The sequence below is a fragment of the Arctopsyche grandis genome, chromosome 3 (genome assembly GCF_051622035.1).
Source record: "Arctopsyche grandis isolate Sample6627 chromosome 3, ASM5162203v2, whole genome shotgun sequence".
NCBI lineage: Eukaryota > Metazoa > Arthropoda > Insecta > Trichoptera > Hydropsychidae > Arctopsyche > Arctopsyche grandis.
Window position 1 is genome coordinate 17,219,663 of NC_135357.1, and position 12,104 is coordinate 17,231,766.

Here is a 12,104-nt window from a genome sequence, read left to right on the forward strand (position 1 = left end):
AGCACAAACAGCTATTTTTTTATATTTAATTTAAAAAATATCTTTGTCTTTCAAATTTCATATTTTCAAGAATCCTAAGAAAACAAAAAATTCAATTAAAATGAACAATAAATAAATGTTAACACAAGGCGAGAAAATATTTTCCGCAGTCATATTTTAATATTTATTCAGTCAATTTTTATGTATTTTCTAAATATATATTTCCATTACGATCATTATCATTATACACGGCTTGTTTTTCATCTCGACACTTTCACAGTGAGAACGTGCTAGTCGTATATATGTATGCATACAAACATACAAAATTTTAACCCTTTGCGAAAAAAAAAGTTAATTCAACGATCATCGCGCGCGTGCATTTCATACAAAATTGGAATATATTATACGACTGTTATTGTGTTCATCTGGGACGTTGCAGTTGCATGCAATTTCATGCGGATGTGCAGGCGCTCTATCTCTCGGCTTTGTGTCTGCGGAGAACACGAGGCAATATAACAAACGAGCGAGAATTTGCCGGGCAAAATGAAAACGTCAAATTTACTTGTTGAACTCATAATCTTGCTCAAGTTTAAACAGAGATTTGTTCGTTGCCAAACGGGCAATGTGAGTTTTTCCACTCGGATTTATGACTTCTCCCTCCCCTCCCACCCACCCCCAAAACAGTCCCGAATGGACCGGACCGGTGGGACGAGAGAGAGAGGTGGTCGCACGCGACTACGACGCGATTCGGGGAACGCTTTCACGGGATCTTATGAATAATTCACAATAGCCAATTTCACAATACTTCCCCAGCAGTATATAAGTTAAAAAATATATAAAAATATGTACATATATGGGCGTACACACATATGTAAGTATAATATATTGAATAATAGTGTAATAATTGTCGCTGTGCCACAGAGGAAATTTCGCGCGCGTTACAGCGTGGCGTGGCGTAAACGTAAGCCGAAGGCAAAAGTTTCATAAAACTAATTTAGCTCCGTGTTTAAGTTATGTTCGCTCCGTACATAGGTGATTTTCCGTTAGCTTTACCCGACGAAGGTCTGAGGGTAATGAAATAAGGAAGTCTCTCCCCTTCTTCCCACTCCCAATTCTCACCAGAAAGCGCCGTTGAAGCCAATTCTGGGAGAAAAGTTGTTTTCCACCATCCTCTTATGAAACGAAAACTCCTTCCGGTGAGCGATAATTAATTGAATTATTGCGCGAATTACGACTCTCATTTCTATTTAACAGTGGACCCTCTAAGGGGCTGCGTTTGACAGCTGACGTGTCAAATTTCATATTTACATATTTCATATGTATCTACATATTTTTTTGAATGCTATACGACAATAGAAAAATCCAATCAATTTTCATTGATGTAGTATTGTATGTACATATAAAATAATGAAACTATAATACATAGCTCACCATTTTCACAACTGTAAAAAATCTGTCATTTTCGCTAAAGCACAATAATTATAATAAAGAAAAAATCAAAATTTTTAATATTTTTTCGATATAATTAAATCCATTTGAATAGTTCGTTGAGTCTTTAAAATAAAATCATAGGAATGTTTATATTATAGATATTGTCGATTTTGCTTTTAACACTAACTTTATAATAAGATAAATCTTATAAATATTAACAAGAAAAATAATTTGTAAAAGAGATAATAAATGCTGTATCAGCCGTTATCAAAATAGACCCAAGATGTATGGTGATTTATATGAACCTCATTTATGAAGAGTAAATTGCATTTCTAAATAAAAATGGGACAGATGAACAGATACCGACTTAGAAAGAGATATGAAACGGGTTTTGATTTGTTTACAATTTAAAAAAAATTGCATAATGCATAATATTTATTTTCTTAATAATCAACCATTCAAACGTGATATTAAAATCATTATTTTATCATTTACATATGTATGTCAGGCTGATAGCTCCATCCAGTCTGTATTTAAATGTATTTTGAACGATAAAAAGATTTTAAAAATCAAATATAATGATTTTATAGAAAACGTGGCCATATTATCTACTAGGCAAAAAAAAATAAAAATACATATACTCAAGATTTTTGCTGTGAAATTTATAATTATTTATATCACCTTGAAAGCGTAATAATAACATACATATCTTATACTAACAATCAATGAAAAAATGATTGCAAAAGAAATTTTATAATGTAGATATACCAATATTTAAAAAAATCAAACGACAATTTTGAATCGATAATAAGTTTTCCATAACTTGTGTTCAAATGCTCTCTAAGAAGAAAAATAGCTAGAAAATTTATTATACATTTGAATATTCAATAGTTTTAAGCGAAATTACACATCATACTTGTATATGTAAAATCATACAAACTCCCTTCTTCACCCTATATCTATCCTAATTATTTTTGTCAAATTTGGGGGTACATCGCTAAAGCGCATGTCTATAAAGAGGTATGAGTATGCTACAATTTCTGGAAACACTTACGTCTCATCATATACATATGTATATTAATATATAATACCTATATATTGTTCCCGGAATAATACACAGAATTGCACTGAATAGCGGCGCAGTTTCGAGTGATTCTAATTCTCAAAGGCGCTCAAGAAGAACTTACGCAATATAACTCAACAAAAAATGGTTGGCACCCTTGGATAACATACAAATACTCTTTGATGTTTTTTTGTGGAATTCTATTGCATTAGTTCTTCTTGAGCAATTTTGAAAGTTTGAATGTCTCGAGAGTGCGGCTTTATTGAGTACATTTATTCGATCACCATAATACATATATGAACATATCACGAAATCATATGAAATTAATAAAAAAAAACTCACCTTTGGGAGGGTTGACACCAACGGCGCTCCTGTAGAGACTCTCCTCGTCACTCCAGTCCCTGTTGCGAGCCAGTGTCCTAGCACTGAGCGCCAACAGCAGAGCGCCCAGGGCGGCAGTGCGCGCCCTGCTTCCTAGCTTGGCGCCCACTCGAGCACCACCCAACCCCACTAGCAAACTGAAACCGACACTGGGCAAATAGAGCACGCGCTCGGCTACCACGAACCCCACGTAAAAAAACAAATTTGTAGCGGGCAAGAAGGGCAGAGTCAAAAAGGAGGCGGCCAACAGAACCGCCGAGTGGGAGCTCTTCTTTGCGTGCGACGATCTCACCGGCTTCTCCACGTGCGGTCTGACCACGTGGGGCGACACGTAAGCCGAACACGTGCACGTTGAATGCTGCGTCATCGAATTGTTGTTGTTGACAGCTCTGCAAGAGTTCGAATGGTGGTCGGTGAGCACGTGTCTGCATACAGGACACGGGCAAATTCCGTTCTTGCCATTCACAGCACTACCACTAACTATCACCTTGCCGCTCTTGACGACACTCGTGTAGCCGCACAGGCCGTTCAGCTGATAAACGATACCGTTCCTGTTCACCTTCACGCACCTGTTCTTTGGATATGCGTAGCCGTTGATCTTTCCGTCTTTTCTGGACGTGCTCGTCTTGTTCTCGCCCTGTTTGTATAAGATGGAAGCGCTTCGCCATAGCAGCTTGATGACGGCGAAGTAGAAAATTATCGTCAGGAGATTCCTGATGTCTAACAGTGTCGTTATTCTCGGCACGGCGTCCATCGACCAGTCGAAGCTCAGTGTTGAAGGGCACACGAGTAGCAAAAAATTGAATACGGGTAGATAGAAAAATGTTAAAAAGCGTGTTACAATTGAAGGCTCTCGAGCTGTCGGATTATCGGCCCTCGCGAACTTAGGAGTGGCACTCAGAGGCACGCGAGCCGCTAACAGAGCGACCAAGGCGGCAAACAGCATCCCCAAACTCACGATCCGTCTCTGTAACAAAAACCAAAATAAACGTTTTAATACATTTCGCTTAAAATAAACCGAATAAATCAAATAAACTACCCAGTAAGTGTATGGAAATCGCAAAAAAAATATATAAACAATTGCCTGCTGATTTTTATTTAAAGATTCAATTGTTTTTGTTTCAAATAAAAAAAAACGTTCTAACAGAACATTTGATTTATTTTCAATTAGTTTATTAATCACATATTAAATTGCAATTATTAAAAAGTTTGATTGGCTAAATTCAATATACCATATTTTAAAATGTTAATAATTAGTTTTATGCCACTTCATTTGATCGTTTCAATCCAATTGGGTATAAAGGAGCGAAATTTTTCAAATTTTATTTTTCAATAAAATATTGTTCGACCAATCACCTAATTTCTACATTACAGTATTATTTTTCAGTTGCATTTCTTTGAAATCTTTGTCATCTATTTCGTGAAGGCTTGTATTTTACTGATAAGTATTTAAGTCTATTTTTGTCAGTATTTAAATATGAAAGGTCAGTATTTATATTAAATGGCCAGTAACCATCGTTAAGTATACAAAATAGTCAGTATAAATGATAAAAACTCAGTATTTATACATAAATGGTCAGTATTAATGTTAAATGGTAAGTTTTATTTGGACGAATGGCCAGTATTACTTTTTACATACCTCCTTTACGTTTCATTGATTGGTATCAACACAAGATTGGTACAACCTTGATAGACAATTCTATCCAACAGGCAATGCTATTTGTTCTGGCGAATTTTCTATTTATACTGATATTTATTAATATAATACTGATCATTTCATAATTTTACGTAGTAACATAATGTAAGTAGTAACAATAGATGACTTTTTTTTATTTCTCATTTTCAACAAATCATATTTATTTATTTAAAGTTTGGACCATTTGAAAGTTTCAATCATAATTTAAACAACCGCCTGATCGCAATTATTACGATTTAATAAGACTGTGTTGCCAGTGAATTTATCAATTTGAAATTGCCACATTTAATACTGAGAATAAATAAATTTCATACAACCTAATCTAGCCTAAAACTTTTAATGTAATAATATGCCTGTATATGTACTCATTCGCGATAAAATAGTTTACGGTAAAATTTATAATTAACAGACATTTACCGATAGCGAAACTTTGCTGATTTACAGGTAAACTGGTATACCAGTATTGCAATATTGCAATCCTAGGTAAGATATCAAAGCTATTTAAAGAGTGGAAAAAGTTCAAAATCAGATCATAATTTTTTTGATTTTGATTATGAAGCCAATAAAATGCTTTTAAAAAAAAGAAAAATCGACCTTTCCACGGAAATCCCACTGAATATTTTCCACAACTTAAAATACAAATTTCCACATACTAACCAGTATATAAGATTATGAAATCATAAATACATTAAAAAACTATATATTCATGAAATTGTCACCAGTTCACACACACACACACGCACACACACACACACACACACACACACACACACACACACACACACACACACACACACACACACACACACACACACACACACACACACACAGCAACAAAGCACAAAGCGAACTATGAAATTTAATCACTTTGAATGGGATCGAAACAGTTCCAAACATTTCGTCCGACCAAACGATCGAACAGTCAACGGAACTTAAATGAATATATACACCCGCTCAATGGAATAAATAAGAAAACTACTTTTAAGAATTCTAATGGACTTTCTGATCGAGTTGTAAAATGATGCCGGGTCTTAAAGCCGGGATAGCGAGCTTCCTTTGAGACCCGCCCCAACCCACATAACGCATTACTAAGCCATTCATAAATAATTCAAACGGGGTACATCTCGATTTCTTCATCGGAAGGGAAATCTTCCTCTATATGTATAAGATACACATAATATTGTATATAAAATACACACACATACATCGTTGGTGTTGAACCCCTATTTCAAATCAAAAGTAAGACCGCCCCTTGCATATATACATACATATGTTATATTTACATCGAGTGCTTAATTACTAATTAAAAAGCCAACATACATGTAATGGCAGGGGTTTCATCCCCGACGTTTGACCGGTCCCGACCTCGGACTGCCGCTTTACTTATTCATAAAATGGTTCTCAGCTACGCAAACAATTTCAAATAACTACCACTAGTACCTATGTAATACCTTCTGCTGGTGTACCTGCTAGTCACGGTAACTGCCGGTGTGTTTATCGTATGAATAAATAACCGTATTGTCTGTTTGTACCGAATTTAACGGCCACGCTCGATTTAATATTCTTCCAGATCATAAATGTTTTCACAAATAAGCGATAACTTAACGCACGTGCGTTACGTAAAGCTTCCCCTATTGTCCTATTACTTATCGTGGTTGATTTAATAATACTAAATATTTTTGTCGTACAAAATTGACTTCTCAATATTAAATGGAATATTGTCTTACATGCAATGTGATACAAACGAATTAATATAATGACAACACAATATATGTATGTATTTACCATAAATATTATCAAACCAATATACTTTTATAATCTAACGAGCATTCTAAAGTGATGGCACATTCAAGTATCTTAAACGAGCTATTTTAGTTTGCTTAAAGATATAGAAGCTTTTATACATTAAAAAAAAATTGAAATTGATATTGAATTTTGATTGAGTAGAAAGAATTGATTTTCAAACGTTTTTATGCGTACAAATATTGCATTACACATTAAAATTGAAGCTTTAAAAAAGGATAATATAGGGTGAAAACACACTGAGTGGTACGTATTTTTTTAGATACTTTTAAAACGCACCCCTCCCCCCTAGCCCATATCCTTGGTACACAGTCCTGAAAATCACCCTTTGGAGTGTTTTCGGTGATATTTTATCCTTGTATTTGAAATTGCTTGATTTGATAGTGATCGATAATGGTGAATCCCATATTTGAAGAAATGTAGGAAAAACTTGTCGGTTGCATATGGATATGCATACACGTACGACCTTCCAAACATATGCATTCTGCACGTGCAACTGCACCCGAATTTGGTTTGGGGAATACTCACTGTTTACGAGCCAGGGACGTGACGTCTCATACCAATCAGTGTGTTTTCACCCGTATTCATAGATATCGTTTGTTATTATTATTATTAGACTTAGGTGTTGGTGCTTTTCAAATAACAATAGACCGCTCCATTAGTTAACAAAGTAAGAGAACAAAGCAACATGTTTGTTCAACAACGCCAACCTATAACTGCAATTTAATTATCAATTTCATCCCGAAACCACCCGATGAAATATCAACGGGCACAACACTTTTATGTACTAGTAAGTATAGCTTACTACTGTAGATTTAATATTAATATCTAATATTTGGTTTATTATCCAATGGATCAAGTTGAATAATATCAATAAAAAAAATGTTTTTGGTTCACTTTCGCGATATGTGAGCAAAAAAAAAAGAAAACGCCAATTAACGGCGGCGAACGAAGAGCTTCACGGCACGGAAAACGCCGTTAATTGCTCGAAAAACTCCTAATTACCGACGATACGGAACCAAAGCACACAGGGCCACATGGCCAGGACCAAAAGGCACGTACCCCCCCGCCGAGTAGACCTTAATTGCCATTCGCATCACACGTCCCTCTTATTGCCCTGAATACGTCATCAGTGTACGGTTCGGGTCCCCCTTTTGTGCAGGAAAAATTGCGTGGAGAGGACGTGGGGGCGGCAAGGGTGGGCGGCCATCCCCGAGAGACGCGGCTGGCATGCATGAAATACAAATATAATGATCCTACGGGGATGCATGCAGATCGAGGGCTTGTCAACATCCCCCTCAGATAGCTGCTTTGGCGACCGCTCCTAGCCCACTTCAATTCGACTTCACTCTCAATAGCGTTCAACTATCCATACATCTATTATTAGACATTATATAATAGATATTTACATGTGTTTGAATGTAAAGCTCAGTGTCCGAATCAATACTATGAATTTTGATTTTTTTCATTCGTTTATTTGTATTTGATATCAATAAAATGCTTCGAACTAATAATTTAATTATGTATTAAAATCTATTCAGTATGAATTTCTGAAGACTGAATAGACTGAATAGAAGCATCATAATAATATGTAAATTAAACTAAATTAAACATCCTTATTCAGCTGTCACTTTGATATTTGGTTATAATATAACACGCTGTCCAGTTCACGCATTCGCCAAAGAATTTGCCGAATCCGTGAACTGGGCAACGTGCTTGCATTTTTCACGCATTCGGCAATTCTCTTGCCGAATGCGTGTAATAGACAATTTCACGGATTCGGTGTAACATACTCATATGTACTTTCAACTACAACTTAAGGCAAAACGATGGTTATAACTTTATCTTGTAACATACATATGTAACTGAAATGACGTTTTAATATAAAATTTGAAAGATAAAAATGAACATTGGAAAAAATTGAAAAATATATTACAATTGTTATTCAAGCATATAATATTTACTTCATTTTGTTAGAAATTGTTATAGGCTTAAGATTTCTTATCAAAAAAAATAATCTTGACTGAAAATAGTACTTCGACAAACAAGGCTATAATTTGTCAACACGTACTACGTTATTGGAAAATAAAATAAAAATTTGAATTTATTAATAATAATGTATTTAATCCCTTATCGTATTTCATAAAACTATTCGGTTCCCACTTGATAAAAAGATTTATTTTATAATCAAATATAATTGGGTTTTTGTTAATGGTTATTTAGCGTCCGATTTTCCATTGTTATCGTTAAAAGATTTTCGATTGCCAGCTCAACAGAACAATAAATATTGAATTCGAATTTCGATAGCTTTTCTTTTCCCGACGAGAATCAATTTAATTCTCTTCCGATCCGGAACTTTTCTCACAGGAAACACCCTTAAATGTCGAGCGGCGAAACACGGAATATTTACAGAATACAAAGTACTCCTAGTACATCTTATATGTGTGTTTTATTTGAAGGGTGAGTTTGTCCTTTATAGAACAAAAAAAGGACCGGTGTGGAGGAAGTGAAGTTCTGATGATTGAAAATAACAAAGCTCTCCTTTATGCGTCGAAAGCTCGCTCGCCAGCCGGAAATCACGTACGAGCTTAATCGCTCTCGTATAGAAGTGTTGTACGAATTACTTTAGTTCCTAGCAATTGTTCATTTGAATATAATTCAAACATTATCATAGTATTTAATATTATTTAAATTGAAATTACGTGTAGTATAAATTATTGTAAATAATCTTTTTAAAAAGTTGTACATATTGACATATGTAACTACACAGTTAACATGTTAAGTATGAAATTTGTTCGAACAAAGCAATGATTTATGGCGAAATATGAGTTTATACATTGATATTTAATATAGGTAGTTTGTGTGCGTACACACGATTCGGCGATTCACTCGTAATGTGTTCTTTATTCGTATAAATAATAATAAAGAGATTATTTTCTGTGTACACCGAATATTCTATGTGCAAACAAGAAATCGTGCCCGATGCCCGAAGGGAACGATAAATCCGTTACAGACAAAACCAATAGATCAAACATAGAAAATAGTTTACTTTTCATATTAGCCGAGACCTTTGCGACGTGACGCAAAAATCAGAGAGAAAAAGGTGTTTTTGAAGTGATTCAATATACGAACATCAAAATAAGATAATTCTCGGAAAATTTTCCCCTTCGAAGCTTAATTCAAACGTTTTCTTTTTTGTCAACAACATATGTACATAAGTAATTAATAAATATTTGTATTGATGTTGATTCTTGTTTCTCTCATAATTGTTTCGAGAATACATTGTTTTAATAATATTCTTATAATAGCAATTCCAAGAAAATTTTATTAAAATAATATTTATGAAGTAGAATCATAATTCTCTACCCAGATTAAATTAAATACTTCTTAATACTGTTGAATTCAACAATTCACTTATGTAGATAATAATTAAGTACCCTTAAACTTTTTAATTTAAATCATTTCTTATTTTCAACAATGTAAATTAAAAATAAAATTGTATTTAAATAAAATATTCTAATAAATTTAATCAGATAACTTTTAAGTGCGCCATTGAACTTACAAAAAGCTTAATACAGTTTAATCCTATAATAAAGAATGCTTAGTTTTCAATACATAAATTTAATACTGAAATTCAATATAATTCCTGAAAACCTTCAAACCACTTTTTTCATTTAATTTAAGCTGGTTTATTTAAAAAAAATAAATCCGGATTTACCTCTCGAATATTTTGACTGAATGTGGAGAGCTTTAGCTCGCACAGGAAACTCCCCAAACACGCATCCTTCTCGAATAGACGGATTTGACTAGAGGCGGAATAGTATGAAGGGTAGGGGATGGTTTGGGTAGTAATAAACGAGAAATTAATCGATCATTTAGGCGTGAACGTAAAGCTCGCGATTAAACCGACAGGAAATCGCGGCAATTAGCCGCAGCACGACGCATCGGAAGTTCGAGTCCCCGCACCGTAATAAGCTCGCGTGCAACACAATAAACATTAAAGTGGTAGAAGAGGTTTAAATAAATAAACCTATTCGGGGAGGGGGGTGGGGGTTGTCGTGTGAATTTCACGTGTGCAAGTAAGCATGTGAAGAAAGCTAAACGTGAGCCACTTTAGACAATAACTTCGCTCAATAACGGCAGAGATAGGATCGAGCTTTATGAAACCCTCATGATAATTATGGTGATACAAAGCTTGAATATGGCCATTCATTGATTCTTTCATAGCGTGCCAAATGGGGAAACTCCACGAAGACCGTTCAATCACGATAGACTTTCAGCAATTAATGCCTTCGACTGACGTATATTACATAAAACATGAGCTTGTTTAATTTTTTTCTTAATTACTTCATAATATGTAATTACATATATTAAACATTCGTGTATTATTCATTTAACGTTATAAGTAACAATGGTAATCTACCTAATAATACTAATCAATAAAAATGTTCACTATAGAGATTTTTCAGCAGATAATTCTATCATAACTACGACAACTGCAATTTCCGAAAATATTTAATTTAATAAAAAATTACCTTATCAGGTACGACTTTATAATCGTATTAACAAAAACACTATCATAAATATGATAATCATCATTTATAACCATTCGCCGTCTACTGTTGGATGTACATAGGCCTCTCTAAGCAGCTTCCATTCATCTCTTTTTTGGGAAACTCTTATCCATCTCATTCCATACATTTTTCTAATTTCATCCACTCATCTCCCGTGATGTCTTTCTTGCAGCAATTACCTGCTCTCGGGTAACATATCAAGTCGACTCGGATTTTTTTTTAAATATGCTAGGCTATTTTCCAACCTTTCGTCTTCTTACTTGCTTTACAACTCGCCTGTGAGAAGCAAGCCAGAGTATAAAGCGATTTTGTGGAATTCAAGCGATTTTGTGGATTTTGCTTCAAGCGATTTTGTGGAATTCACATGAAGAAAATTAATCTCTAATGATTAAGAAAGTGCAAAAAGCATTTCTTCGTTTCCTATATAGGAAAGAGTATGGGTATTACCCATATCTCTACCCCATCCCTTTCCTTTTGAGCATGCTTTCCGACTTATCAATGAAATCGTTGCTGCTGAGCCTAAATTTGATATTTTCCACCTTAGTGAGCGTAGATTATCGGAGAATATTTTAACCTAATATGCGCACATCCTTATTTTTATAATTTTATGTGATGTATGAGTGGTTTTGATCTTCTCTCTTCCTTTTGGGTCTCGCAGGGATGTTTTGTATTTACGGCTGGTTCTTATATATTGGTGCTGGCTGTAAATGCAAGACATTCCATACTATGTATTCTGTTTATTTGATATTTTTATTGTATCTACTATTATTAATTCTATTGTTTTTAATGATTATTTATATACGATTCCGTATATATTTTTTTCTCTTTTCTATTATATTTTTGATCATTGTAGCGCATTAGGGATTCCTGTAATGCCACAATGATCCAAATAAATAAATAAATAAACAAAGAGACTAATTTTTGGCCTGTGAGAAACTGCTGCTAGATAAATTTCGAAAAACTTTGCTGACTTTTCTGCAAATAAATTTCTTCATGAGTAGTCACGCCTAATACTTACAGTATTTACATACATACATATTCTATTTTCCATCAGTACAATTGTGCATACATATGTATGTATCTTCGTAAAACTGACACGATTTGATTGAACAAACCCTACTTACATTACATCACAGGCAAAAATACATCGCACATTCAATTTCACAACTACAATATA

At 34.2% G+C, this 12,104-nt stretch overlaps 1 protein-coding gene across 1 annotated transcript in view; it reads right to left on the reverse strand.

Annotated features, from left to right (window-relative positions):
* Window positions 1-12,104, reverse strand: part of LOC143909138 (protein O-mannosyl-transferase Tmtc2-like) — a 236,039-nt gene that overhangs the window by 110,722 nt on the left and 113,213 nt on the right. The window contains exons 5-6 of the mRNA XM_077427039.1: window positions 3,174-3,821; window positions 2,816-3,122 (exon numbers count right to left, since the gene is read on the reverse strand). Of these exons, the coding sequence (XP_077283165.1) occupies window positions 2,816-3,122; window positions 3,174-3,821 (955 nt within the window). The remainder of the gene's footprint in view (window positions 1-2,815; window positions 3,123-3,173; window positions 3,822-12,104) is intronic.